Raw genomic sequence first — 27,420 nt, forward strand, 5'->3', positions numbered from 1 at the left:
TCTCCACGGAACCGGTCGCTGGTGCCCAAAAGGTTGGGGGGGGAGGTACTGTTCTAAATGATAAGAAAATGGGGGCAATGGCTCCCAAGGAAGATCATTCCCTAGTCTGCTGCAAGAGCAAGGCCAGAGGTTAGCTTGGAGACATTCATGCCCGTTACAGAGGATGTGATTCTTGGAGGGACAGTCCAAGAACTTTTCTACACTGCAGCCTTAAATGGTTTCACTCCTCTCTGCATAAACTGACTGGGAATGAAGCCGGCTTGAGAAATTGTGTCCAGATTTCCACCACTTCTTTTGCTTCGGATACAGAAATGGCTTAACGTTCCGTCTGGACCACGTCTACCACAGCCGTAATTGGTGAATTCTCCTGCTTCTTTATCCTTCCAAGACTGGAGAAGAAAGGGAAAAGAAAAGAGATAAAGACAGAAAAACTAACATTTAACCATTTTTCCCTGTCACTTGGGCTAGAAGAGAAAGTAGCAGATCCTTTGGCAACTGTAGCTGATTTTGTTTTAAAGATCTATGATTTATTTGTTCGATAGCAGGAAAAGAACAAAGCCCAGCTTTTCACCATTCCCTTAATGAACCTGTAATAATATGTGGTAGGGAGCAAAGGCCAGCAATTGGGAGGTTGTCTTGCCACCACAGTGCACAACAGTACCTGGAGTGGCCTGCCATGAAACGAAGCATAAGCATTACGAGCAACAAATTTAGTTCAATTAGCCTTAAGGTGGAATGTACTACTTTAGATTTGTAGCAGGAAAAGACAGGTGGAGGTTGCCTTCTAGGGGCAGGGAAAGGATAATATCATGCATGACTCAAGAAGTGAACAATGGCTAATACTAGAGCTGGTTGAGATTGTCATGTCGATCAGCTCTTAGAGTCAAGCCTCGCATGACATGGATCCTGGGTTAATCCAAGACACTCACAAGATCCCCCTGACTAGTACAAGAGATATAGTTAAGCAGTAGATTAACAGTATATTCCAGCTAGCACGCCATATGATCAGACTGTTTATTAATAAAGGTAACCTCTATATCAGGGGTGTCAAACTCAATTTCATTGAGGGCCGCATCAGCATTGCGGTTGCCCTCAGGGGGCCGGGTGGGTGTGGCCTGGGTGGGCGTGGCCTACTGGGTGGGCGTGGCTAGAGTGCGTATGGCCTACTGGGTGGGCGTGGCCAGTTCTACATCGTTCGCATCAAGGGTGCCTATGGGGGCCTGGGCAGGAGTGGGACAGATCTGAGGGTCTCTGGCAGAAGGAGGGTCTCTGGGCCAGGGCCAAGGCAGTGGGGGCCGTTCCCTCACTGTTTCCAGGATGGCTTCACGGGCCGCATGAAACCACTTCGTGGGCCGGATCTGGCCCCTGGGCCTTGTGTTTGACATGTCTGCTCTATATTAATTATCCAGCAACTAGAAGCCAGTTACATTCATGCCACTAAACTGGGAAATAGGTTTCTGCCAATCTTTCTATATGGTAGACAATCTTGTTATTATCTAATACAAGTGGATTTAATAATAATAATAATAATAATAATAATAATAATAATAATAATAATAACAACAACAACAACAACAACAACAACAACAACAACAACAACAAAATTGGAAGGGACCTTGGAGGTCATCTATTCCAACCCCCTGCTCAGGCAGGAATGTAAAGAGTGCAATGAGTGTCTTGATCCAATGTTGCCAAGACAATTATTGAGGATCAGTCATCAAAAAACCCAAAAAAACATTTGATAATGATCTTGTCTAAAAGATTCACAACCCTTAGCTGGTCTATCAACAACTGCACAATTGAGTAAGTTAACATCTTCAAAGACTTTGCCAAAGCCAATGAGAGGAGAGCTACCTGTGCAATTTGGCAAAGGAGTACCTTGACCATTTTGCAATTCCATCATTTTTTTTTATTTTTAATCCCATTTATATCCCGCCCTTCTCCGAAGACTCAGGGCGGCTTACAATCTAAGCACAATCAATGTGCTTAGCAATAGCCTTCATTCTATGTATATGCCTGCTTATTAGGGCTTTCGCCCCCCCCCCCAGCGGCATTATTACAAAGTCAGCTTAATTGCCCCCAACAATCTGGGTCCTCATTTTACCTACCTCGGAAGGATGGAAGGCTGAGTCAACCTTGAGCCTGGTGGGATGCGAACCTGCACTAATTGCAGGCAGCTGGTGTTACTTAAGGAGGCATTAGCCCACTGCTCCACCAAGGCTCATACAAAGGAAACCGTTGTATCTATGCCATCAAACTCTTGCAGGGACTTGGTACCATAGCCAAGGATTCAGACTCTTCCTCTGAAGAAGCTGCTTCACTGAACCAGTGGAATGCCAGCCTCAGGACATACTGAGGCTGATCAAATGCAGGCACCCTCAGAACAGCTGGATGTTATTGTCAGATGATGAAGTATGATTCCAAGCTCTTGGACTCAGCACACAGAATGGAGAACAGAGCAAAGATACTCGGTCAGGCTCCTTGCCTAATCTTCTCTTGATTAGAAAAAAAAAACTGGCAGCAACTTCATTTAAGAGGCAGCCCTGATCCATGTTTCTTTGTTAGAAACAGCTCTCTGATATCCTGTTCTGGGGTGTCATTCATGTGAACCTTGCTGGCGAAGCTCTGACTTTGGATTGGCTAACAAACCTGCCTTTGCTACCTGAACTTCAGATTGAATTTTGGATTTTGGATTAGGATTTATTAAATTTATATGCCACCCTTCTCTCTAAGGACTCAGGGTGGCTCACAACAATAAAAATTAAGAGACATAAAATACAAAAATTAAAAAAGAATTAAACAATGAATATAAGAAATACAGGACAATTTACACAATAAAAACCAAATTAAAAACCATGGTCAGTCCAGGCCCGCTTGTTGGAACAACCATGTCTTCAGGTCACGGCGGAAGGATCAAAGGTCAGGGGCCGTCTGCAGCTCCAGAGGCAGTTCATTCCAGAGTGTCGGCACACCCACAGAGAAGGCTCTCCCCCTGGGGGTCGCCAGCCGGCATTGCCTGGCCGACAGAACCCTGAGGAGGCTGACTCTGTGGGAGCAAACTGGGCGATGGGAGGTTGACATTGGCAGCAGGTGGTCTCACAAGTACCCCGGGCCTAAGCCATGTAGGGCTTTAAAGGTAATTACCAGCACCTTGAATTGCACCCAGAGGGCAACTGGAAGCCAATGCAGCTCACGCAGGAGAGGTTTAACATGGGAGTATCGAGATACTCCCATAAGCACCCATGCGGCCGCATTTTGCACCAGCTGAAGCCTCCAGGTGCACTTTAAGGGCAGCCCCATGTAGAGAGCATTGCAGTAAACCAGGCGAGAAGTGACAAGGGCATGGGTGACCGTGCACAGGGCATCTCAGTCCAAAAAGGGGTGCAACTGGTGCACCAGGCAAACCTGTGCAAAGGCCCCCCCTGGTCACGGTAGTTAGATGATCTTCCAGGTTAAGCCGTGAATCCAGGAGGACACCCAAGATGTGGGCCCTTTCTGAGGGGGGCAAGAGCTCTCCCCCCATCAAAAGAGATGGAACAAGTTGGACAATGCGAGATGCTGGTATCCACAGCCACTCGGTCTTGGAAGGGTTCAGCCTGAGCCTGTTCCTTCCCATCCAGACCCGCACTTCTCTTCTGCACACCCTTGTTGAAAGTGAAACCACCCATCCAAACAAGTTTTCTCTCCAAGATTCCTTCCTTCCCTTGTCTGCTGTTATCAGCTCCGCCTTGAGTAAATTGCTGCTTTCACCTAGCTACTGTGAGTGTGAATTTAGAGCCAGAAATAGGGCACTTGTGGCTGGCACATTTTTTTGGTGGTGCTTGGCCCATATAGTAACTTCAGGCCATGTGAGATGGTACAATCTAGGTTTTTAGAGCTATATCTGTCATTCTCAAAAGTGGTGCTAGAACTGTCCTCAATTTTGTTGTTGTTGTTGTTAGTTGCGAAGTCGTGTCCGACCCATCGCGACCCTATGGACAATGTTCCTCCAGGCCTTCCTGTCCTCTACCATCTTCTGGAGTCCATTTAAGCTCACGGCTACTGCTTCAGTGACTCCATCCAGCCACCTCATTCTCTGTCGTCCCCTTCTTCTATTGCCCTCAATCTTTCCCAGCATTAGGCTCTTCTCCAGTGAGTCCTTCCTTCTTATTAGGTGGCCAAAGTATTTGAGTTTTAGCTTCAGGATCTGGCCTTCTAAAGAGCAGTCAGGGTTGATCTCCTCTAGGACTGACCGGTTTGATCGCCTTGCAGTCCAAGGGACTCGCAGGAGTCTTCTCCAGCACCATAATTCAAAGGCATCAATTCTTTGGCGCTCAGCCTTTCGTATGGTCCAGCTTTCACTGCCATACATTGCAACTGGGAAGACCATAGCCTTGACTATACGCACTTTTGTTGACAGGGTGATGTCTCTGCTTTTTAGTGTGCTGTCTAGATTTGCCATGGCTTTCCTCCCCAGGAGCAAGCGTCTTTTAATTTCTTGGCTACAGTCCCCATCTGCAGTGATCTTGGAGCCCAGGAAAATAAAATCTGTCACTACCTCCATTTCTTCCCCATCTATATGCCAGGAATTGAGAGGGCCGGATGCCATGATCTTGGTTTTCTTAATGTTTAGTTTCAACCCAAGTTTTGCACTCTCCTTCTTCACTCGCAACAAGAGGCTCTTTAGTTCCTCTTCACTTTCTGCCATTAGAGTGGTATCATCTGCATATCTTAGGTTGTTGATGTTTCTTCCGGCAATCTTAATTCCAACTTTTGATTCATCTAGCCCTGCCTTTCTCATGATGTGCTCTGCATATAAGTTAAATAGGCAAGGCGACAGTATACAGCCTTGCCGGACTCCTTTCCCAATTTTGAACCAATCAGTGGTTCCGTGTCCAGTTCTCACTGTTCCTTCTTGGCCCACATATAGGTTTCTCAAGAGACAAATAAGATGGTCTGGTATACCCATCTCTTTAAGGACTTGCCACAGTTTGTTATGATCCACACAATCAAAGGCTTTAGCATAGTCAATGAAGCAGAAGTAGATGTTTTCCTGGAACTCTCTAGCTTTCTCCATGATCCAGCGTATGTTAGCAATTTGATCTCTAGTTCCTCTGCCTCTTCGAAATCCTGCCTGTACTTCTGGTAGTTCTCGATCCACATACTGCTGGAGTCTAGCTTGTAGAATTTTAAGCATAACTTTACTAGCATGAGAAATGAGTGCAATGGTGCGATAGTTTGAACATTCTTTGGCACTGCCTTTCTTTGGAATTGGAATGTAAACTGATCTTTTCCAGTCCTGTGGCCACTGTTGAGTTTTCCAAATTTGCTGGCAAATTGAGTGTAGCACTTTTACTGCATCGTCTTTTAAGATTTTGAATAGCTCAGCTGGAATACTGTCACCTCCACTAGCTTTGTTGTTGCTCAGCTTTTCTAAGGCCCACTTCACTTCACATTCTAGGATGTCTGGCTCGAGGTCAGTGACCACCTCATTGTGATTATCAGGGACGTTAAGCTCATTCTTGTATAGTTCTTCTGTGTAATTTTGCCACCTCTTCTTAATCTCTTCTGCCTCTGTTAGGTCCCTGCCATTTTGGTCCTTTATCATGCCCATTTTTGCATGAAACGTTCCCTTCATCTCTCCAATTTTCTTGAAAAGATCTCTGGTCCTCCCTATTCTATTGTTTTTTTCTATTTCTTTGCATTGTTCATTTAAGAAGGCATTCTTATCTCTTCTAGCTATTCTTTGGAATTCTGCATTTAATTGGGCATATCTTTCTTTTTCTCCCTCAATTTAGACTCCCTAATTTAAACTCCAGCCTTGCTTGAGTAGAAACTGGAGATTGGAGAGTAGCAATTAACTGTCATAAATGGGCAGTTCAAAAATGTGAAAAATAAATAAAAAATAAACCATAAATTTACCTATTTCATTTGGGCTGAATCACCTCACTTTTCAGTGATAATTTTCAAGCCAGCTACGAGAAGACTCATAAATATAAATTAATATATTATGATCTATTTCAGTTATGGAAATAGGGATGAGGCCACAAAACGTGTTGCACAATTCCTCCTGGGTGCAGAGCTGTAGTTCAATCTAGGTCAATGATCCAGTTTCTGTAGAACTGCAATCACATTTGATGGGAGAGTCATGACATCTTACTGTTACACGGTGAATTCCAATGAGCTTTCACACTTTTTTTCCCCTGCACTGCCACAAGGCATGTATCATAAAATTCCTGTCACTTGTTATATATGTTCTTGTAGAGTGGGAGAGGTTGAAATGATTACACATGGGATTTCTACACGGCCAATTTTATTGGAGTTTATCCCAGATTTAATCACTCCTTTTTAAAAATAATAATACCAGCACCAGACAATCCTTATGCTTGTATTTGTTTTGTCTTCCTGGCTTTTAGCTGCAATAAAGTTTTGATTTGATTTTGCCAGGTTGTTGGAAGGAGGAATGCACATGGTATATAGTAGTCACAATTTCTATCAGAGGCTTAGTCTCAGTACTCTTCACAGCATAATTTTTTGTTTCAGATGAAGGTTCTGTTTTTGGTTATGGGAGGAGAGGTGTTACCTCCCGTTGATAGGGCGTGCAACTTAGGCATCCTCCTGGATACACGACTCAGTTTTGAAGATCATATTGGAGTTGTGGCCAGGGGGGCATTTGCCCAGGTTTGCCTGGTGCACCAGTTGCACCCCTATCTGGACCGAGATGCTCTACGTACGGTCACTCATACACTCGTTACCTCCCGTATAGATTACTGCAATGCTGTCTACATGGGGCTGCCCTTGAAGACCACCTGGAGGCTCCAGCTGGTGCAGAATGCGGCCGCGCGGGTTGTGATGGGAGCATCCCGATACTCCCATATTACACCCCTCCTGCGTGAGCTACATTGGTTACCGGTTGTCCTCCGGGTGAGATTTAAGGTGCTGGTTCTTACCTATAAAGCCCTACATGGCTTAGGCCCGGGATATTTGCAGGACCGTCTGCTGCCAGGAACAACCTCCCATCGCCCGGTGCGCTCACACAGGGAGGGCCTCCTCAGGGTGCCATTTGCTAGACAATGTCGGCTGGCGACCCCCAGGGGGAGGGCCTTCTCTGTGGGAGTGCCGGCCCTGTGGAATCAACTTCCCCTTGAGCTCCGGATGGCCCCGGATCTCCGGTCCTTTCGTCGTGGCCTTAAAACATTTCTCTTCCATCAGGCTGACCTGGACTGACGATAGGGATTTTTAAATAGAATATTTTTAATATTTTATCATTTTATCATTGGGGCTTGTTAGGTTAATCTTTTTTAACATTTGTATTATTGTATTTTATTGTTGTTAGCCGCCCTGAGTCCTTCGAGAGATAGGGCGGCATATAAGTCCCAAAAATAAATAAATAAATGGTTAAATAACCAATTCTAATAACTTAGATAAATTAAAAAGCTGTCCCTGATTGTCTATTAAAAGAAGGAAATTGCAACAAGAGTAGAACTCAAGAAAAATGTCTCAGACATGTATGAGTAAGCATGTGTGGTAAGCATTGTCAAAAAGTCTTCTGAATTCTAGGCTGTTAGAAAAATGTCTCAGACATGTATGAGTAAGCATGTGTGGTAAGCATTGTCAAAAAGTCTTCTGAATTCTAGGCTGTTATTGTCAGGAGCAAGTACAGGAACTGAGTTCAAAACACTAAAAGCTTACTCCATGTTACCTGTTCACAAGAATCTGATCTACTATCAAATCAAATTGGCGCTAGATACGTCAGTGGAAATCATGGTGGGCTGGACTTAAATCTCTTGTTATTTTGCCAGGATTCCAAACTGATGATGCATTTGACCCCACCTTCGGGCTCCACCTGGTCATCTCCTACAGTTGGTAGTATTATGTATGTTTGGGCCTTGCTTCCAAAAGGCCCTCTGACCTATCTTCCTTTACCTTTTAATTTATTCAAAAATCACTTTAAAAACCCCCAAAATCCAGATAGGATAGGGACTCTGTTAAATTCCAAAGAAGGTATCCTTAGGCATTTTGATGGCTGTGGGCAGCACATATATAGTATTATATATAGTATTCCTGAGCAGTACTTTAAATTTCTAAGAGGAAGCAACTATATATTGAAAGAAGAAAACACTCCCTTGAGAATGAACAAGCTGTTCCCTGACTGAAAATCTATCCCACACATGGTCTTAGTTGTTTCCCCTCCTGAATTGGACAAGAAGGAAAAGGTTTTTGAATGTCATGGCACACAAGGTGGGTAGGGTATCCATTCCTCTCACCTATTACAATTTTCTTCCTCCTTTTCACAGGTGTACTTTAGAGGGCAGTCAGGTGAGGAAGCAGCCTTTTTAGGTATGATCACAATGTACCAGGTGGATAGTGTTCTGCCCTCATAACAATTAGTTTAAGAAAAAAAAACTTAGAAAAATGTCTTATTGGGATAGGTTGTCCCCCCACCCCCACCCCAATTATTGCCACAAAGAGGGAGAGTGGGGTTGCAACAGGTAGGAAGAGTTAGCTATCTCCAAAAATGTAATTACTGCATTCAAGTCTGACAAAGGGATGGGTCATGCAAAGCTTTATTAAAGACTGCTGCATACAATTGATTATCAGGACTAATCTGGTGCTAGGATTCTCCAAGGTGGGATGGGGAAGGTCCACAGGCTGAAATGGTCTTTAGAAGCAGCAAATCCATTTCTGCTGAAACACAAGATGTTAGGCTAGTAATCTTACCCACAGACTCTTCTGCCGATGGGTGGCCAAGAATGAGAACCAGCTTTCCAGCTGTGGTGGTTTTAGCCCGCTAAAAAAGTTGGGGCAAAGAAAATGTTCACCGTTTGTGAGAGATGAATTAGAGCAGGGGTGTCAAACTCGCAACATCACGTGACGTAGCGTGACTTTTTTCCATTGCTGGCAATGGGGTGGGCGTGGTTTCGGCATGACGCATTTGGCCTGCGGGCTGGCAGTTTGACACTCCTGAATTAGAGACGGGGGTAATGTAGCAGTCATTCTCTTTGGGGTAGTAACGGGATAGGAATTAGAACTGTTCTTCTAACTCTAAACATCAACCCTTCTTGAACATTTGAATGTCTAAGACTTGGGTATTATGCTTAAACTCCTAAATTGGAGTCTTGCTCCACATAAAGTTATCTATATGCTGATTTTCTTATCTCCTGCTGTTGAAGAACAGTTTTATCAAGTATCTGCTTCTAGAGAGGTCTTAAAATAGAGGGCTTTCCTTCATCACCATACTAAGTAAAGAAACGAGAAACTGCCCCTTTGTTCTATCTCCCTCTATTGCCAAGGTGGTTTCTCAGCTGGTGAGATTTGCTCTTGCTCTATTTTACGCACAGACACAATAGTAGAAAGAGGGAAAGGTTAACTTGTAAACCAAATTGTCCCAAATTTCTAGAAATTCATGAGAACGTGTAATACTTAAGTCTGGTGTAATATATATAACCTGGTGTGACGTATCTCTTTATCTTTATATAAGTAGATGTTAACTGTAAAAATGACCATTGGCAGAAATCAAGTGATGTGTGTGTTATGGTCATTAGAGCTCTCTTCTCCCCAGAAAGAAGAACCAGTGGCCAGTGTTTGGATGGCTTTAGGGTTGCAAATTCTGAACAATTATCAAATGGCCCTTTCTTCCAGGCTTCAGTTTTACTGATTGATTTGATGCCACCCAACTCCAAAATGCTCTGGAAAGCTCATAGTACACCAAATATAATAAAAACAATATATCATGGAAGCAAACAGCAGAACCAGACAATGGAAAAACTAGACTTAGTTTCAATTCTAAGAAGTATAAATACTTTTCAAAGGGAACAGTGAGTCAGCTATTTCTTATTTTAAAAAACAAACTGTTTCACTATTTTTTTGGACTATTGCAGGAAACAGTCCATCGGGCTGACTTTGAAAAACACTTGGAAGCCTCAGTTGGTCTAGAACAGTGGCTTAAATATGTTATGGGCATCACTTGGTTTCCCTATAGTATACAATTCCTTTGCTAACAGTTGTACTTATTACCAGTATGCTTCTGGGTTGCTGCTTGTCACTTTTAAAACCTTGCCTCTTCTGAGACCTAGGGATCCATGGGACTACCTACTCTTAACCATCTTTCCAATAAGATCTGAGGAAAGGGTTTCTCTGGATCCTAACCCGTAGGAAATGTCATCTGCAGGGATCTCAAACCAATCCTCCTTAGTCATGTTCCCCCACTACATCTTTTCTGGAATAGCATTTCCCCTGATATCAGACAAGCCGGCAAGTCATCCAGCTTTTTAAGGTCAGAATAGCTGTATTTTTTGTTCCTTCATGGTGGGTGAATATCTTTTATCTGTGGGTTAGTCCTCCTTTTGATATTGTTATATATTGCTTTAATTATGCAATTAATTGTTGGACTATAGGCTTGAGTTATGATTAGAATGGCATAGAAACCAAATAAAATATTGTTGTCTTCCTAGAAGATGACTCTAAGCATACAGATGATAACAAGCTGTCCAGAATCAATAAGATAATGATAAAGGCTCTGTAATTACAGAGGGTAGAGAACGGAGTTCCTTTCATAGTGGAAGATTTGGCACATACAAATGCCTGCTATTGCTTGTGTGTTATACAAATGGAATATATATATTTTAGTAACCGCAAAACAGCATTAAAAAATCAATAAACAGTTCCTTACTAAAGTTCCTTTGGTTCAAAGAAGGAATTGTGAAGCATACAGTATCCCACTATCCTGATTATAGAGAACCGAAACAGAGTAATCAAGAAATAATTCTGGAAAAGATATAGCTCAGTTAAGTGAACTGAAAGCAATAGCAACAGCACTTAGACTTATATACTGCTTCCTAATGCTTTACAGCCCCCTCTAAGCGGCTTACAGAGTCAGCATATTGCCCTCAACAATCTGAGTCGTCCTTTTACCGACCTCAGAAGGATGGAAGGCTAAGTCAACCTTGAGCTGGTCAGGATCGAACTCCTGGCAGTGAGCTGAATTAGCTTGCAATACTGCATTCTAACCACTACACCACCGCGGCTCCTGGACTAGACTATAGTCCTAGGCCAAGGGCTATAGTTAGCTGGTCTTTAAAAAAGAAGCAGCAAAAAGAAACTTGTGAGTGACACAAGCTTCATCAGCTGGACTGTGTAGTGCTTCAGATCTGAAAAAAGTGCTTCATAGCCCAAAGTGAAGGAAATATGGTAGAAGCAGCTGCAATCTTAGAGCAACAGCTGCCTCTTTTCCCAGGATGACATAACAGCCCCCTGCAGCTGCCAGAAAGGCAATATTTCCACCACCTTCCCCATATGGCCTGAAGCCAAAGCTTGTTGGCCTTTGGATCCAAAACTTTCCACAACCCTGTTCATCATGGAGTCCTCCTAGATTCACGGCTTACTTTGGAAGATCACATGGTGGCCGTGACTAGGGGGGCCTTCGCCCAGGTTCGCCTGGTGCACCAGGTGTGGCCCTATCTAGACCGGGATGCCCTGTGTACGGTCACTCATGCGCTCGTGACCTCTCGTTTGGACTACTGCAACGCTCTCTACATGGGGCTGCCCTTGAGGACCACTCGGAGGCTCCAACTGGTACAGAATGCAGCCACGAGAGTCGTGTTGGGAGTCTCCCGATACTCCCATGTTACACCTCTACTCCGTGAGCTGCATTGGCTCCCAGTTGTCTTCCGAGTGAGATTCAAGGTACTGGTAATGGTGTTTAAGGCCCTACATGGCATGGGTCCGGAGTACCTTAGGGAGCACCTGCGGCCGGCATCAACTTCCCTCCGCCCTGTGCGTTCCCACAGAGAGGGCCTCCTCAGGTTGCCACCGATCAGAGAATGTCAACTGGTGGCCCCCAGGGGGAGGTCCTTCTCTGTGGGCGCCCCGGAGCTATGGAATCGGTTGCCGGTTGAGCTCCGGATGGCACCCGACCTCCGCTCCTTCTGACGCGATCTGAAAATGCATTTGTTTGAACAAGCCGGCTTGGCCTGATGGGGGGTGGTTTGGGTTTTTTTATTGTTCTTAATATTTGTATTTATTGTTTTTTACCTTGGGCATTATGTTTAATTCCTTTTAACTTTTGTATTTTTGTATTTTATACATTTGCCCTGTTCACCGCCCTGAGTCCTTCGGGAGATGGGCAGTATATAAATAAAATTAATAATAATAATAATAATAATAATAATAATAATAATAATAATAATAATAATAATAATAATCATCATCATCATCATCATCATCATCATCATCATCATCATCATCATCATCATCATCGGTATTTGCCTGGGGAATGGGTTAGCACTACAAAAACAAATCAATACATAAACGCGACATCAGAGAATAAACAGCAAAGAAAACCCAGAGGCAGCAATGTTTTTTTTGAATTCTTTATAAAAATGGCAAAGTGGAAGCATCATAAATTTGTATCAGAATCCACATGTGAAATACTTGTATTTTCAGTTCGCTTCTTTGTAAGCACTGAGAACAATTTTACTGATTGCATTAGACTTTTAGTGCAGTCATATTAGTCACGTAAAATAGTCATCTAGGGAAAGCAAGAAAATGGGATGGAGGAAAAACAAACTACCATCAATCCAAAGAGAACTAAAGACTCGCTTAATGATTTTTTTTTCCTTTTCAGTTAGCATAGAAATTAAACTTTAAACTGCCAAGTAATTAAAAGAATGAAACATCTAGGTAAAATACAAACATATTTTGTAACATAGTCTATAGCAGAGGTCCCCAACCTTTTGGGCACCAGGGACTGGTTCTACGGAGAGGTTTTTCTGCGGACCAGAAGGGGCATGGTTTTGTGTGTTGCCTGCATCCCGCAGATGTGGCTTTGCTTGCTTTTGCGGACTGGTTGCTAGCATGCCGCGGCCCGGTACTGGTCCATGGACCAGGGGTTGAGGCCCCCTGGTTTATAGTCCAGAATATAAGACTCTTTTGCATAAGAACTTTCCTAAAGTTACAGGTAGTGCTTGACTTACAAAAATAAAACTTTTTTCTGATCTTTTATGCAATTTAATAAAATAATTCTACATGGGCATGGCTTTTGTGTCCTCTGCATCCCACTAAAGTAAAAGGTAAATTCTCACACTGAATCGTTTTACATCCTGGTTAGAGATGTAGCCCCAGAAACAACTTTTTTTTTCTTTTCACACACTGACTAAGATCTGAACTGTCTCTATTCAGAAATACAGAAGCCTGAACGATATGAAAAAAATGGAAAGTTTTTGCACAATATCTGCAGTCATTCAGGCGTAAGAATAATATGTCTTTAAACTAGTCTTTCGAAATCTGAAGGCGGAAAAAGTTCCCATCTGTCTTTAGAGTCTCTCAGCCTTCTTAATCTTCTTCTTCACTAGAAATATAATGATCTGCATAACTGAAAGCTGGAAAGTTAATGGCTAGTTCTCCCCATTTTTTGTATATTTTCTTTGAGGTGCATTTCTTATCTTTGAAATGTACCACAAAATTTTTTATTTTTAAGCAAGGAAGATCTAGACCTTTGTATACCATCATAGTTCCCCATTTCTGAAAAAAAAGTGAGAAAACATATTAGGAATATACCAATACAAGAATCTGATGTTCCTGAACTCCGATTCCCAGCCATCATCATAACCCAAAGTGAGGGTCTTTGGGAGATATGGCTCACAGTAATTGGAGAATCCAACCCAGGACTAACCCAAAGACATCCAAATTAATTAATTCCGACACTCACCTGGCCACAATTTCTACAGATAATGTCCCCATTTGTTTGATAATCTGCTTCTTTTGCTTGCAGTGTCTTATTTTCCCTTACGATATAAAGGTTCCTGAAGTGAAAAATGGAACAACTTACTTTTGAAAAGAAAGAAGTTGTGACTAGTTTTTCACGTAGGCAGGAAGAAGTTCATCTTATCAGATATGCATCGTTGACACTTCCTGTGGATTCAACCTTATCTGCTGGATGAGTCACCAAGTCTGCAGGCCAGAAATCCTCACGCTTTGGGCTAGTGGTATTCAGCTTTGTGGTGAGTTCTAGAAGTTCACTAGTCAGATGTAGGTATAAAAGGGAGCTATGAAAAAAAATGAACTGGGTGACGGGCAGTGATGTTCAATACTGACTACATTTCCTAAGTCAAAGCACTGGATTACATCACAAGCCTGTATCTACTTGTGTTTGGAATATCCACTGCTACCAACCTACTTTGATTTCTGTGGTTGGTATTTCTGCCTACTCAAAATAGGTAGTATGACTATTAGATCAAAGAGAATTCATACGCTTGTTTCGCAAATTTACAGTCGATCAATGGTCACATGAACAGTTACGGCAGCAACTGAGATTTGCTTATTTTCAGTTAAAACTATTGGTATTTTAACTCTGCTTCGAGATTTGCCTGTAGACACCACTCTTGCTTTTCCCTGCTGGCTCCCTTCTACTTCTTTATTGGATGGACTCCTGAACAGCATTACAAGAACGTTGTTCCAGGCTGCCAGAAAAAGGGTGCCCTTTTAGTATATGGGTACATTGCACCATTAAGCCAAATCAAACTAGAGGGATTACAACTTCATAACAAGATTACGACTTCCATTTTTATTGGCATGAATGAGAGTTTAGCTCAAAAAAAGGAATTCTAAGCAATGCAGTCAGTGGATTAGCAATTAGTGCCACCACTGCACTGATTCAGTCAATGGAACCAATGGAACAGCTTTCCTTCAAAAGTTGTGGGTGCTCCATCACTGGAGACTTTTGAGAAGAGACTGGACAGCCATTTATCTGAAATGGTATAGGGCACGGGTAGGCAACCTTAGGGACGTGGTGGCTCAGTGGGTTAGGACGCTGAACTTGTCGATCGGAAGGTCGGCAGTTTGGCGGGTCGAATCCCAAGTGCCGCATAGCAGAGTGAGCGCCTGTTACTCGTCCCAGCTTCTGCCAACCTAGCAGTTCGAAAGCACGTAAAAATGCAAGTAGAAAAATAGGGACCACTCCGGTGGGAAGGTAACAGCGTTCCGTGTGCCTTTGGCATCTAGTCATGCCGGCCACATGACCACGGAGACGTCCTCGGACAAGCGCTGGCTCTTCGGCTTTGAAACGGAGATGAGCACCGCCCCCTAGAGTCGGACCGACTAGCACGCATGTGCGTGCGGGGGAACCTTTACCTTTACCTTTAGGCAACCTTGGCTCTTTTATGACTCGTGGACTTCAACTCCCAGAATTCCTGAGCCAGCCGTGCTGGCTCAAGAATTCTGGGAGTTGAAGTCCACGAGTCATAAAAGAGCCAAGATTGCCTACCCCTGGTATAGGGCCTCTGGCTGGAGCAGGGGGTTGGACTAGAGCAGCGGTCCCCAACCTTTCTGGCCCCACAGACTGCAGAAGTGGCGGCAGTGGGGGAGGGGGTGGATGGTTTCATGCACACATCCTAGCTCCTGCCCATGCGCATATGTAGCTTTGCAAGATCACCCGCCACTTGCAGGACCCAATTCCCAACAAGCAGTGGACTGGTACCGTTCCATGGCCTGGGGGTTAGGGACCCCTGGACTAGAAGATCTCCAAGGTCCCTTCCAACATGTTCCGTGTTGAATCAGAACAGACACCCTAATGATAATACAGACGGGTACACACACACACACACACACACACACACACACACAGAGGTGGACTTACGCAAATTCCTTTTTAACATTGACATGATGCATATTTAAAATAACTTGAATGTCATCTCCTGAGCATTTCGGATGTTTGCAGTTTTTGCAGTGGAACATTATCAGAGAAGGGTTCTCCTTGTATTGTTTAAACTGTTCTTTCTTTGCCTTCATTTTCATCTCCATGCAGCTTTGCAGCTGAAGCTCTTTGATCTAGCAAGGGAATGAACAGAACCAGGAAATAACTCCAAACTACAATTTCAGTTTTCATCCTGGAAAATTCATGTTGGATTATTTTAAATTTGGATTTTTTTTAAAAAAAAAACGCTTTGCTTTTTCATGCCTTAGAGTAAACTGCCTAAATCCTGAATGTCTTTATTTACATACATTATTGATATAGATAATTCTCACTTAATGACCCTAACTGTGCCGCTAAGTGAAGCAATCACTAAATGGGAAATCATGTGACTGTAAGGGTGCTTTCCAGCCAGGAAAAGACAAGACTACTTAGTTTTACATTTTTGGCTTTTTATTTATTTATTTTTGCCTCCTAACCACTTCCTTATCCTTTGGACTGCTCAAGCGCCTACTTGCTGCCATGTACACATGAAAAGCAATGTAACCATCCCACTGTGCGCCACGCAGTTTACAGTAATGTCTTGAAATGTCTTTCTCTCCAATATCTCCACTCTGTGATGGGGTAGGAGGAATCAAGTGACTTCTGTAGGCAATCTCTCCTTTGCCTGACTCTTTCCTGCTGCCAGCATGATCACATTGCTTTTGAGGTGTAGAAGAGCAAAGGAAAAATTACTTCTGAATAAATAAGCAGCTCACATGCATATTTGAAAAAAGGGGAGGGGTTTTAAAAGTGTGTGTGTGTGTGTGTGTGTGTGTGTGTGTGTGAGAGAGAGAGAGAGAGAGAGAGAGAGAGAGAGAGAGAGAGAGAGAGAGAGATGGAGAGAGAGATGGAGAGAGGGAGGGAGAGGGAGAGAGTATTTTCAGAACCAAAGTGGTCACAGCAATAGTGTGGGCCTTACCTTATGCAAGTATTTTTCATGTGGCATCTTTTGGACCCGCTTGATTGCTCGGTGCATCATTTTCTCACGAAACATATTAACATTTTCACGTTCAGCAGCTCCTGATCCAACTGAAGCCACAAGCACATAAATGCTTTCCTCAGCTCGAGCTCTTCCACGAGCCTGGAAGAAGGAAGAAACTACAATAAATTACAAGGAACTCACATGTAGGAGCTGGTGGTGTTCTCCTCTTTCTCTGAAAGAGTTAGAGCTCTGCTGGCTATGAATCTTAATTCCAATATTTACTTGTTGTATACTTTCAGAAACTAGTAACCATCAAGATAACTGAAAATGTCTTTCAGTAGTTGGCACATAGAATCTTAATTAATTAAGATTTAGTTACTGTTGCTAATAAAATTTGAGGTGACCTAGTGGTGAAGACTTTCACCTCCCACTGAGTTCAATCCTAGGTAGCAGCAAATGTTTCTTTCTTAGGGTGCAAAGAGAAAATATCTGCTGCGAACTCCACGTAGGTGTCAGGAAGGGCATCCGGCCAATAAATGCTCATCTCCATCCAGATATCTTAACTCTACCCCCAAATTAAGGCATTACAGGGTTGTAAAAAGGGAGGTTTTTTCACTCTTGCTAATAAAATGTAAAATCTACTTTAAAATTTATTTAAATAGTAGTTGAAATATGGGGTGGAAGGAGATTTCAGATAAATGGAGGGAGAGAGCTGCTTGTTTCTTCTGTGCCATACTAATGTCTCTCCCTCAAGTTATTTGTCTCACAAAAAATATTCATGTACACATACCTTCATGGGTTACAGAGCATAAACCTAAATATATTATATCTGGGAGCTTGAGACAAGCAAGTTGCCTTATTGACAGAATGCAGTTTTAAATGCTTTTTAAGCTGCTGTTGAGAGCCCTTTTGGTGTTGTGGTTAAAGCAGAAGATGGTAATCTGATTATCTGATAAACTCATAGGTGAAAAAGCAATAATGACATGGCTGGAACATTACCTGCATCATCGCTATTTCATTGGTAACAAGACCATAGCGTATAACAATGTTGCATTGTGAGATATCCAGGCCTTCCTCTGCTACAGTAGTAGCAATTAGTAGGTTGATTTTACCAGAACGGAACTTTTGAATGACATCTTTTTGTTCATTCTGTAGAAACATATAGTTGTTAAATTCATATATAAAATGACAGCACGATGAACTTCTCTTACAACCAGAGTTAAGTCATGAAGCGTTTGTTCTCAGATCTCAAATGTTACGAACTATGTTTTGAATTAAAGCAATAACAAAAGCATTTTAAAAAAAACACCTTGCATGTAAAGCTGCCCACAGGTTTCTACATAAGCAGGAAGAAGAAATTCCTAGCACTGATGATGTTACCTAGTTGGGTAATGAAACGTCTGCAAGAAAACAACCATGCTCAGAGAGCACCAAGGGCTCCACACAGCAAATTCAGTTCATTCGGATGTGCCATTTCCAACGTATCCAGATTACCCAAATACAGTAAGTTGTAGCTCTGACAAATATAAATTCTATCTGACTGCCCCAGTCTACGTGAATGGGCTGTTACAGCTATAACACTTCTTAAGTTTCTGGTAGTCAGTTCTTAAGCATTTCAGCAAGGAAGTGTCAAAGTATCAGAAACACATGCAATATTCACACACAGCATTTGATACAATGATTATTAGTGAATAACACCCTACTTCTGAAATTGGATAGGAAAAGTGAGGGGGGACACGAAGATTCTGGCAGGCCACCCATATTTCATTTCATCCCATATTATAGCTATTGGCTGTGCTAAGTTTGGCATGGTTCAGGTGTGCCACAGGTCTTTTACATACATGTTCAGTGCACACTCTTGCCCTCACACAGCCATAGGGGTTCCATAGGGGATTTCAGAAGAAATACTGAGAACACGGTTCTACGAGGTTTTCTCTGGAGCTGTAGGACAGACTTTTTTCTTGTTGGTTAGAACTCATTTTGTCTCATTCTATCTCCTGGGATTTCTTCCTTACGTCCTGAAATAAAGATGTCATAGATCCTTATTGTCAGACCCCCATTTTGGGGCGGGGGGAATGATTGGGCACGTGGTTTTGCCGCTTCTCTCTCCCACCCTCTCTTTTGTTCTCTTTTTGGTGCAAAAGCAGTACATTCCACGGACAGTAATAAGGATTGGAAAGCCGTATGTTTTTTTCATGTCAGAGTGATTTGTATTTTATTATTTATTTATTAGATTTTCATCCCACCTTTATTAGTTATAAGTAACCCAACACGGTGAGCATACATGATCTAGACGAGATGGGTGGGCACACAAATTTAATAAATAAATAAAATAAATAACACTCCTTCCATCTCCTCCTTTTTCCCCATAACGACAACCCTGTGAGGTGGGGTTGGGCTGAGAGAGAGTGGTTGGCCCAAAGTCACTCAGATGATTTTCATGCCTAAGGCGCCCTCTCCTGTTTTCTAGGCCAGCATCTTAACCACTCTGCCAAATTGGCTCTCGGATTTTTAAAAAGATTTTTAGTGTACCTGTTTTTGGTATAAAAAAAATTAATACACTTTACTGTTTTTAGAATACCAAAATGAAATGAACTTGATGCTAATCTTGAAATAATTTCTCATAGAATACATACATATTTAGGTATATTATAATTATAATTACTGACAATTATTCAAACACTGATTAAATGTAATAGGAAAAAGAGAAAAATATAGGAACCGAGATTAGAAGTTCTTAGAACAGGGTTAGGCAATCTTGGCTCTTTTATGACTCGTGGCTGGCTCAGGAATTCTGGGAGTTGAAGTCCACGAGTCATAAAAGAGCCAAGGTTGCCTACCCCTGTCTTAGAAGAATCTTAACCCTACCCCAATGGTCTCCAACCTTTGCAGCTTGGCAACCCGGCTTGGGGGGGGAGAGGGGAACAGGGCTGTGTGAGCAGTGGACTGGCGCATGCAGCTCCACTCACGCAACAGTGAAGAGAAGCCTTTGGGGCGTGGTTTCACACTCCTTCAGGCCTCTCCACACCAACAGCTTTTACAAAGACATGGAAGGCCTGAAGCAGCATGAGATGGCTCCCCTGAAGTCTTTCGTTCATTTGCAAAAAGCTTTTGGCATGGAGAAGAGAAGCCTTTTGCGGGCGCGGTCTCATGCTCCTTTAGACTCACCAAGGCTGCCTGATGCTCCAAAAGCGGATAGGGTGTCCTGCACAGGTGAATCATGGAAGCTAAGTAGGGCATGCTCATCCTGCTCAGCCTCTGCTCTCACCAGTCTGCTTTTGGAGCATTGGGAGTAGGCAGTTTGGCCCGGCTGGGGGTGGGGAGAGGGGAACATGACCACGCGAGTGGTGGGCCGGCGAGCATGTGCGCAGCTCCACTCAAGCAAGAGGGAAGAGAAGCCCTTGGGAAGTGCTTGCGCATGTGGAACTCTTGCATGGCCCAGTTCCGAATAGTTCCGTGGTCTAGTAGTGGTCCGTGGCCCAGGGGTTCTGTAAGGGTTCTGCCTTACAGAATTGAAAAGCAAAGAAATTCTGGCAACCAACTTTACATTTTTGTTTTACCTGGGTCATATGCTGAAATTCACTATTATGTCCTGTACCAATGAGATAGTGAGCCTTCACTCCAACCTCTTCAAATTTGGGATTATCATTAATCCACCGATAGATAGCAAATGCACTTTGACGGGTTTTTGAGAAAATAATTCCTCTGGCTTCATTGCTCTTTGTGAATTGTTGCATTAAAGTGGTGCGCAACTTTGTCAGTTTTTCATTTTCATACTGTAGTTTTTCAGCTAACTCTTCCAGCTCCTTCTGTTTATCTTTAGGAACAAATGTAAATGAACAAAATATTTAAGTAATTACGTTGTGAAAGAATTAGAGCATGTTATTATGAGTCATGCTGGCTGACACTGATTGCAGTCCAAAATATCTGAAAGTGTCAGCAGATCATGTTGAAAAAAGACCATCATCTATTTTTTGTTGTGCATACCAACTAGATAGCCCTGCATGCTAACTTTCCCAGAAAGGAAACACTGATGTAGGCTATCTGGTTCTTATTCACATCTCCTGCAAGTTTGCTGATAAACAAAATGTTAATGGGCAAAATCTTAACTTAAGCACAAAATACAGATAGCAAATTCTGGCAGAAACCCTGGAGGCATCTACTTGGGCCAAGATGAAAATCACTGTTTTAATACCTCCCAAATATGTTTCACAGCTAACTATGCATATAAGCAGAGCAGGGGGTAGTCTTAGAGCGGTGTATGGAATACTGAAATATTAGTTGTAAGCTGGTTGTAAGTCCCTGAATTGCAACATGTGACAGTAATTTAGGCTGCAATGGCTGCAATTGCAAGGGGCAATTGTAAGTATCCCTCATTCGGAGCTGTTATGAGATTAAATGATTACTGAATGAGTGTAAAGGTAGAAGAGGGAGGAGTAAACCACTGAACAATGGCCAGAAAAATAAACTTAGAAAAGATTCACTGTAACTAATCAGATAGTAAAAAGAGAAGGTGGGAGATTGGTATTTTCAGACTTGCAAAACTCTGTTTATGTAGCTTTACGATAAAGTAGGTTTTGCTCATCTTGTTGTGTTTCCTATCTGGTATGTTTGGGAGATTGAGACAACATCACAACGCAGTGCAGCATGGCATGATAAGAGAACGGGGAAAGCTGTGAAATAAAAGCTCGGATGTCTGAAATGGTAACTGACTCTGAGAATAACTTTGAGATAAGGAAGAGTCTAGCCTAGGCAAAGGTCAGGGAAAAAATATCTCAGATTCCAGAAGGAATGGAGACATCGAAAGCATTTCAGAAGGGATTCTCCCTAGTTTTCTGGAAAGTAAAGACAAATGAGAAGAGATGTACTTTCAGATTTGCCAGATTTACTGTAATCTTACAACAGGGGTGTCAAACTCAATTTCATTGAGGGCCGCATCAGCATTGCGGTTGCCCTTAGGGGGCCGGGTGGGTATGGCCAGGGTGGGCGTGGCCTACTGGGTGGGCGTGGCTAGAGTGCGTATGGCCTACTGGGTGGGCATGGCCAGCTCTACGTCATTCGCATCAAGGGTGCCTATGGGAGCCTGGGCAGGAGTGGGACAGATCTGAGGATCTCTCGCAGAAGGAGGGTCTCTGGGCCAGGGCCAAGGCAGTGGGGGCCATTCCCTCACTGTTTCCAGGATGGCTTCGCGGGCCACATGAAACCACTTCGTGGGCCGAATCCGGCCCCCGGGCCTTGCGTTTGACATGTCTGTCTTACAACAAAGATAGTGTCAGTACTCATGATTTGTGCTTCTTGTCTGGTCTACCTCAAAGGGCTGACTTCAACCTGGAGCCACACAAATCTTTGAGGAAATATCATTTAAGTGAGTGGGTGCTATGACAGAGAAAGGCACTCTTCCTTTGCCCCAATAGATATATTGATTAATCATAGAATCATAGGCTGGAAGGTACCTCAGAGGTCTTCTAGTCCATCCCCCAGCTCAAGGCACAAGACCTCATACCATCCCAGTCAAATGGCTGTCTGTCTATTCTTGAAAACTTCCAGTGATGGAATATCCACAACTCTGGTAGGCAAGCAATTCCATGGATTAATTTTTCTCACTGTCAGAAAATTTCTCCTTACTTCTAGACTGTATCTCTCTTGGACAAGCTTCCACCCATTACTTCTTGTCCTGCCCTTTGGTGCCTAGAGAATAAGTCAATCTCCTCTTCTCTGTGACAGCCCCTCAAGTACTGGAAGACAGCTGTCATGTCCTCCTAATCCTTCTCTTTGATAGGCTAGACCAGGGATAGGCAACCTCAGCTCTTTTATGACTCATGGACTTCAACTCCCAGAATTCCTGAGTCAGCTATGCTATGTTGAAGTCCATGAGTCATAAAAGAGCCGAGGTTGCCTACCCCTGGGCTAGACATACCTAGCGTCCTTGTTTGTCATACGATTTAGTGGTCTAAATTTAAATTTAGTGATTTAGTGATTGAAAGGATCCAGAGGATGCCAACTCTGCAAACACTTTACTAGAAGGCAGAAACTACAGAAGATAGGCAGGGTCCCAAATAACAAGGCACCTATGCCATGTTAGAGCTTTATAGGTAATAACCAGTGACTTGAATCACACCTGGAAGCATAATGGGAACCAATATTGTTTACACAACAGGGACTGAGGGAGGCTCTGTTGTCTGGATATGTTCACATAAAACCGTAGTAGTGTAGTCTTACCTACAAGTGAGCTGCAAGGAACCTAATCCTTAGATTCCTACCTGCTTGCACTGGGAGCACATGGTTTATTGTTATGACTAAACCAGGCTAATAGCTTTGAGAATAAGAAGGCAGCTTGCCCAAATCTCTATCCACAGAACACCCTAAATTACTCCTCCCTGACTTTCAGCTAAAATAGGCAAGTTTAAATCCCAATTTTTGATGAAAACCAGAAATTTTATAAAAACAAGAATGAAAAATGCATGTGACGTGTGATCAAGCCTTACTTAATGATCCAACCGCAAGAAATTTTGGTTCTCATTTTAATATTGGACATTGATTTGTAGAAGTGTAGACAGGAAGTCCCAGATGGCTCATGCTTACCATAAAGGTAAAGGTAAAGGTTCCCCCACACATGTGTGCTAGTTGTTTCCAACTTTAGGGGCCGGTGCTCATCTCCGTTTCAAAGCCGAAGAGCCAGCGCTTGTCCGAGGACATCTCTGTGGTCATGTGGCCGGCATGACTAGATGCCAAAGGCGCACGGAACGCTGTTACCTTCCCACCGTAGTGGTCCCTATTTTTCTACTTGCATTTTTACGTGCTTTCGAACTGCTAGGTTGGCAGAAGCTGGGACGAGTAACAGGCTCTGTTACCATGCTTACCATAAAATAACTCTATAAGACGTGTAGCAGTTTCATCTGGTTGTGAGGCTATGAGTTCATCTTCACTATCTTCATCCATTGTCATCTTTCTACTCCTTTCCTCTTCATAAAAGTTCTTCAGATGGTTATAGGCATCAATCATTTGGGTAGTATCATTAATTAGCAAGGCATCATTGTATTTCTTCAAGTGCTCTGCACATACCCGCTCTTTGCGAGTCCCTTCCTTGGCAGCTAGAAAAAAGAACAAGGACTGAGAAAACAAGGAAGCAAAGGTCTAGGAAAACTCTGGCCACCTATTTTAGCAAGGTATTGACAATGTAGCAATCAAATGTAAACATTACCTTTCTTTTCCTCCTGAATTACCCACTGTTCGTAGGCCTGTGATCCAAAATCAGCATTTGGACTGAATTGGCAATAGCCTTGAATCTCAGTCATAATGTGTACAAGTTTCTCTCTAAATGGATCCTAAAATGTAAAACATGTCACAAGTTAACAATCACAGGATTAGAAGGGATCTTTATTTATTTATTAAATTTATATGTGGCCCATCTCGCTGTCCCAAGTGACTCTGGAATGCTTGGCAGCTTGGAAATCTAGTCTAGCAAACACACACACACACACACACACACACACACACACACGCACACTCAGGGCAGAAATCCTCACATCATCCCTTTATGTCTAAATTTTGTTAGAAAAACCTCCAGTTAAATAGAAATTCAACCAAAATCACAATAATTTTTTTTTAGTTTATAATTGAGGAAAATACTAGAAACATTGCCTCACAGCAGACCAATTAATCCAGAGTCCCCTAACTTTTCTGGCTTTGCAGACCAGCGGGGTGGGGGTGGGGGGAGGAGGAAATGGTTCCACACGAGCACTGGTAAGCGCGCACACACTGCTCGCACACTGCTCGTGCAAGAGGGGATGCGCAGGCGCAGGTGTGTACTTGCCTGCTGCTTCCATGGGCTGGTTCTGAACAGCTCATGGCTAAGAAGTGGTCCACGACCCAAGGGTTGGGGATCCCTGAATTAATCAACTGTGTGCCTACATAATGGCAACTAATGAAAAGAAATGAAAGCACATCACATTTCAGGAAGATCAATGTTAAAAACAAATCTTAACCAGATGTGTGGGGAAACAGTCTCCAGTCTGTTGGAAGAATATGAAACAAGAGTCTGGAGGAAGGGAATGACCCAGCAGGATATTTTCTTGTGTATAATGTGGGAGGGAAGAGGTGGTTCACTGAAATGTTTGTTTTTTATTTTATTATTTTTGCAATAGCAATAGCATTTAAACTTACATACCGCTCCACAGTGCTTTACAGCAGAGTACCCCAACCTTTCCAGCTTTGCGGACCAGCGGGGTCTGGGGAGAGTGGCTGGCAAGGTTTTGCATAAACCTGCAGCTCCATTTACATGAGTGGTGGGCACATGGGCCCATGGCTCACGCAAATGGAGCGTGTGCGCGTGCACACACACCCATCTGCTGCTTTTGTGGCCCGGTTACGAAAGGCTCACGGCCCAGTAGTGGCCTGTGGGTTTATAGGGTCAGCACATGGCCTCCAACCATCTGGGTCCTCATTTTAGCAACCTTGGAAAGATGGAAGGCTGAGTCAACCTTGAGCTCATCAGGATCGAACACCTAGCAGTGGGCAGAGTCAGCCTGCAATACTGCATTTTAACCACTGAACCATCACGGCTCCAGGGTTACCATTTGCTCCTATCTCCCTAGGTTCCTGTCAGAATCCATTTATATCACATTTCATAAATGTATAGGTAGAACATTGTGCTTATTCTGGGGATTCTGCCATCTCTCCGAGGGGGGGGGAGAGAGGAAGGTTACTTAGATTGAAATAAGGGATCTTAAAACAACAGGGAAACTTCTGATCTGGGGGAGGGAGGGGGAGAGACAGATCTGGATCGCATCTTCATTTACAACTGAAAAAGGAAGAAGCAATAACAATAAAACCAAGGAGAGTTCCCTTTCCCACGGAAGGGCCTGACGCCTAAGTAAATGATGGGAGGCTGACCAAATGGATGAGGGGAGGGGGCTGAAATGGGAATGCTTTATATAGGATTGAAATGTAACTTTGTTAGATTCCGTCTTGTATTGCCACAATCAATTCCATCCTAGTAAACATTTTCCTTTTGGACTAAACTTGCATCCAAGAGTTCTTATTTCCTAAGATGTGGATTGAGGTGGGTCCTGACAGTTCCTATGTTCAATATGTCATATATGTTTCTCTTTTTTGGGACTAGGAGTGCAAAACGAACCAAGCTGGAATCTTTCTCAAGATTTTAGTTTTTTTTGCATGGAGAACTTTCTTTACTGAAAAAGTAAGCTAAACATCTGTAGGTGTGTCTTTTTGTAAAAAAAGAAAAAGAAATAAAGAACTGTACACCATACCGTAGTCACATGATCACATAAAGCACAACAAATATCCATACCTCCTTTTTGTCATCTGCAATCTCAAATTTCTTAAGAGGTTCTTTTGCCTGATGTTGCAGTTGCGAACTGTGCTCTTGAACAGTCACAATCTCATCTGCATCCAGGTTGGCGCATATCTAGAGGAGGGAAAGTTATTTAAGTTATGGGATGTGCAGGTAGGTCTGTGCAATGCTTTAGGAACAATGGCGTGCAGCCTTAAAGGTGCAGCTTTAAAGAAGCAGATGAAGAGCCTCCCTCGAGCATCTTTTTGATTGTTTCTTGAGAGCGATGCATTTAAGGCAGGCTAGCCTAGCCCTAGACAGCAACGCAGGGGTGTCAAACTCAATTTCATTGAGGGCCGCATCAGCATTGCGGTTGCCCTCAGGGGGCCGGGTGGGTATGGCCAGGGTGGGGGTGGCCTACTGGGTGTGCGTGGCTAAAGTGCGTATGGCGTACTAGGTGGGCGTGGCCAGCTCTACGTCGTTTGCATCAAGGGTGCCTATGGGGGCCTGGGCAGGATTGGGACAGATCTGAGGGTCTCTGGCAGAAGGAGGGTCTCTGGGCCAGGGCCAAGGCAGTGGGAGCCATTCCCTCACTGTTTCCAGGATGGCTTCACGGGCCGCATGAAACCACTTCGCGGGCCGGATCTGGGCCCCAGGCCTTTTGTTTGACATGTCTGCAGTAACCTCTCTAGCAGTGTGCACCCAAAGGATCATCCTGACTATTGTGAATGGCTTTGCTGTAGTTCTCCTTTTGTCTCTCAAGTAGACTGCAGAGAGTGTTGCTTGGAGACAGTCACTCCTCAAAATGCAACCTATTATAAAGTGTCCCTCTAAAGAAGGTAATTAAGATGGCTGCTATGAATACACCACCGGTACCCAGAAGTGAGACCAGCAGAAGCACAAAGTCACCAGTCCACATGAGCTCCTTCCCCAAATGTGGCCGCAGAGGTTAGAAATGGCAGACTTCCTTGTTCTGCATGGAACTGTCTTCTCTCTGACAGACAGGGAATTACATCTAATAGTCCACCGGAGGTAGATCTTCTCTGTTGCAGTGCCCACCTTGTGGACTATTCTCCCCCCACACACACCGCTGGAAGTGAGATGAGCTTCACTTCTCTCTCTCAACGTGTCCCAACTCCTTCAAGACCTTGCTATGTTATCAGGTCTGACAGTCCCAGGGGACTGAGGAGATTTCATGACAGCCTTCTTAATATCATCTTCTCCTGTTTTCTGTACCTTTTTGATTCAATTTTTTAATGCATTGCAGATGCTACATGCTGCCCAAGGTCATGTTCATTTGAGATAGGCAGCTATACAAATATGATAAATAAGCCAGTGACCTCTGCAGCGTCTCTTTCTCTCTTGTTTCACGTGTTCACCATTTTGCTTAACGATCCAGTCACTGGCATGCAACTCGGTTGCTAAATGAGGAACCGGGAGTACATCATCCAGGGTTATTTAAAACAATCTCTCTTTCTACAAGAATAGCCGTATGTA

The 27,420-nt window shown here is 43.4% G+C and overlaps 1 protein-coding gene across 6 annotated transcripts in view; it reads right to left on the reverse strand.

Annotated features, from left to right (window-relative positions):
- Positions 1 to 12,343: 12,343 nt before the first annotated feature.
- The window catches only part of IFIH1 (interferon induced with helicase C domain 1), a 39,758-nt gene continuing 24,681 nt past the window's right edge, over positions 12,344 to 27,420 (reverse strand). For 4 of the 6 annotated variants that reach the window (XM_081346720.1, XM_081346722.1, XM_081346723.1 and 1 more), the window contains 9 exons: positions 25,942 to 26,058; positions 23,833 to 23,956; positions 23,492 to 23,722; positions 20,192 to 20,448; positions 17,631 to 17,780; positions 16,629 to 16,790; positions 15,614 to 15,804; positions 13,688 to 13,781; positions 12,344 to 13,500 (listed from right to left, as the gene is read on the reverse strand). In XM_081346720.1, the coding sequence (XP_081202846.1) occupies positions 13,312 to 13,500; positions 13,688 to 13,781; positions 15,614 to 15,804; positions 16,629 to 16,790; positions 17,631 to 17,780; positions 20,192 to 20,448; positions 23,492 to 23,722; positions 23,833 to 23,956; positions 25,942 to 26,058 (1,515 nt within the window). In that variant the 3' untranslated portion in view covers positions 12,344 to 13,311. The other 2 variants (XR_014028791.1, XM_081346721.1) reach the window with 2 other exon arrangements.

The sequence above is a fragment of the Vipera berus genome (genome assembly GCF_964194415.1).
Source record: "Vipera berus genome assembly, chromosome: 1".
Lineage (NCBI taxonomy): Eukaryota > Metazoa > Chordata > Lepidosauria > Squamata > Viperidae > Vipera > Vipera berus.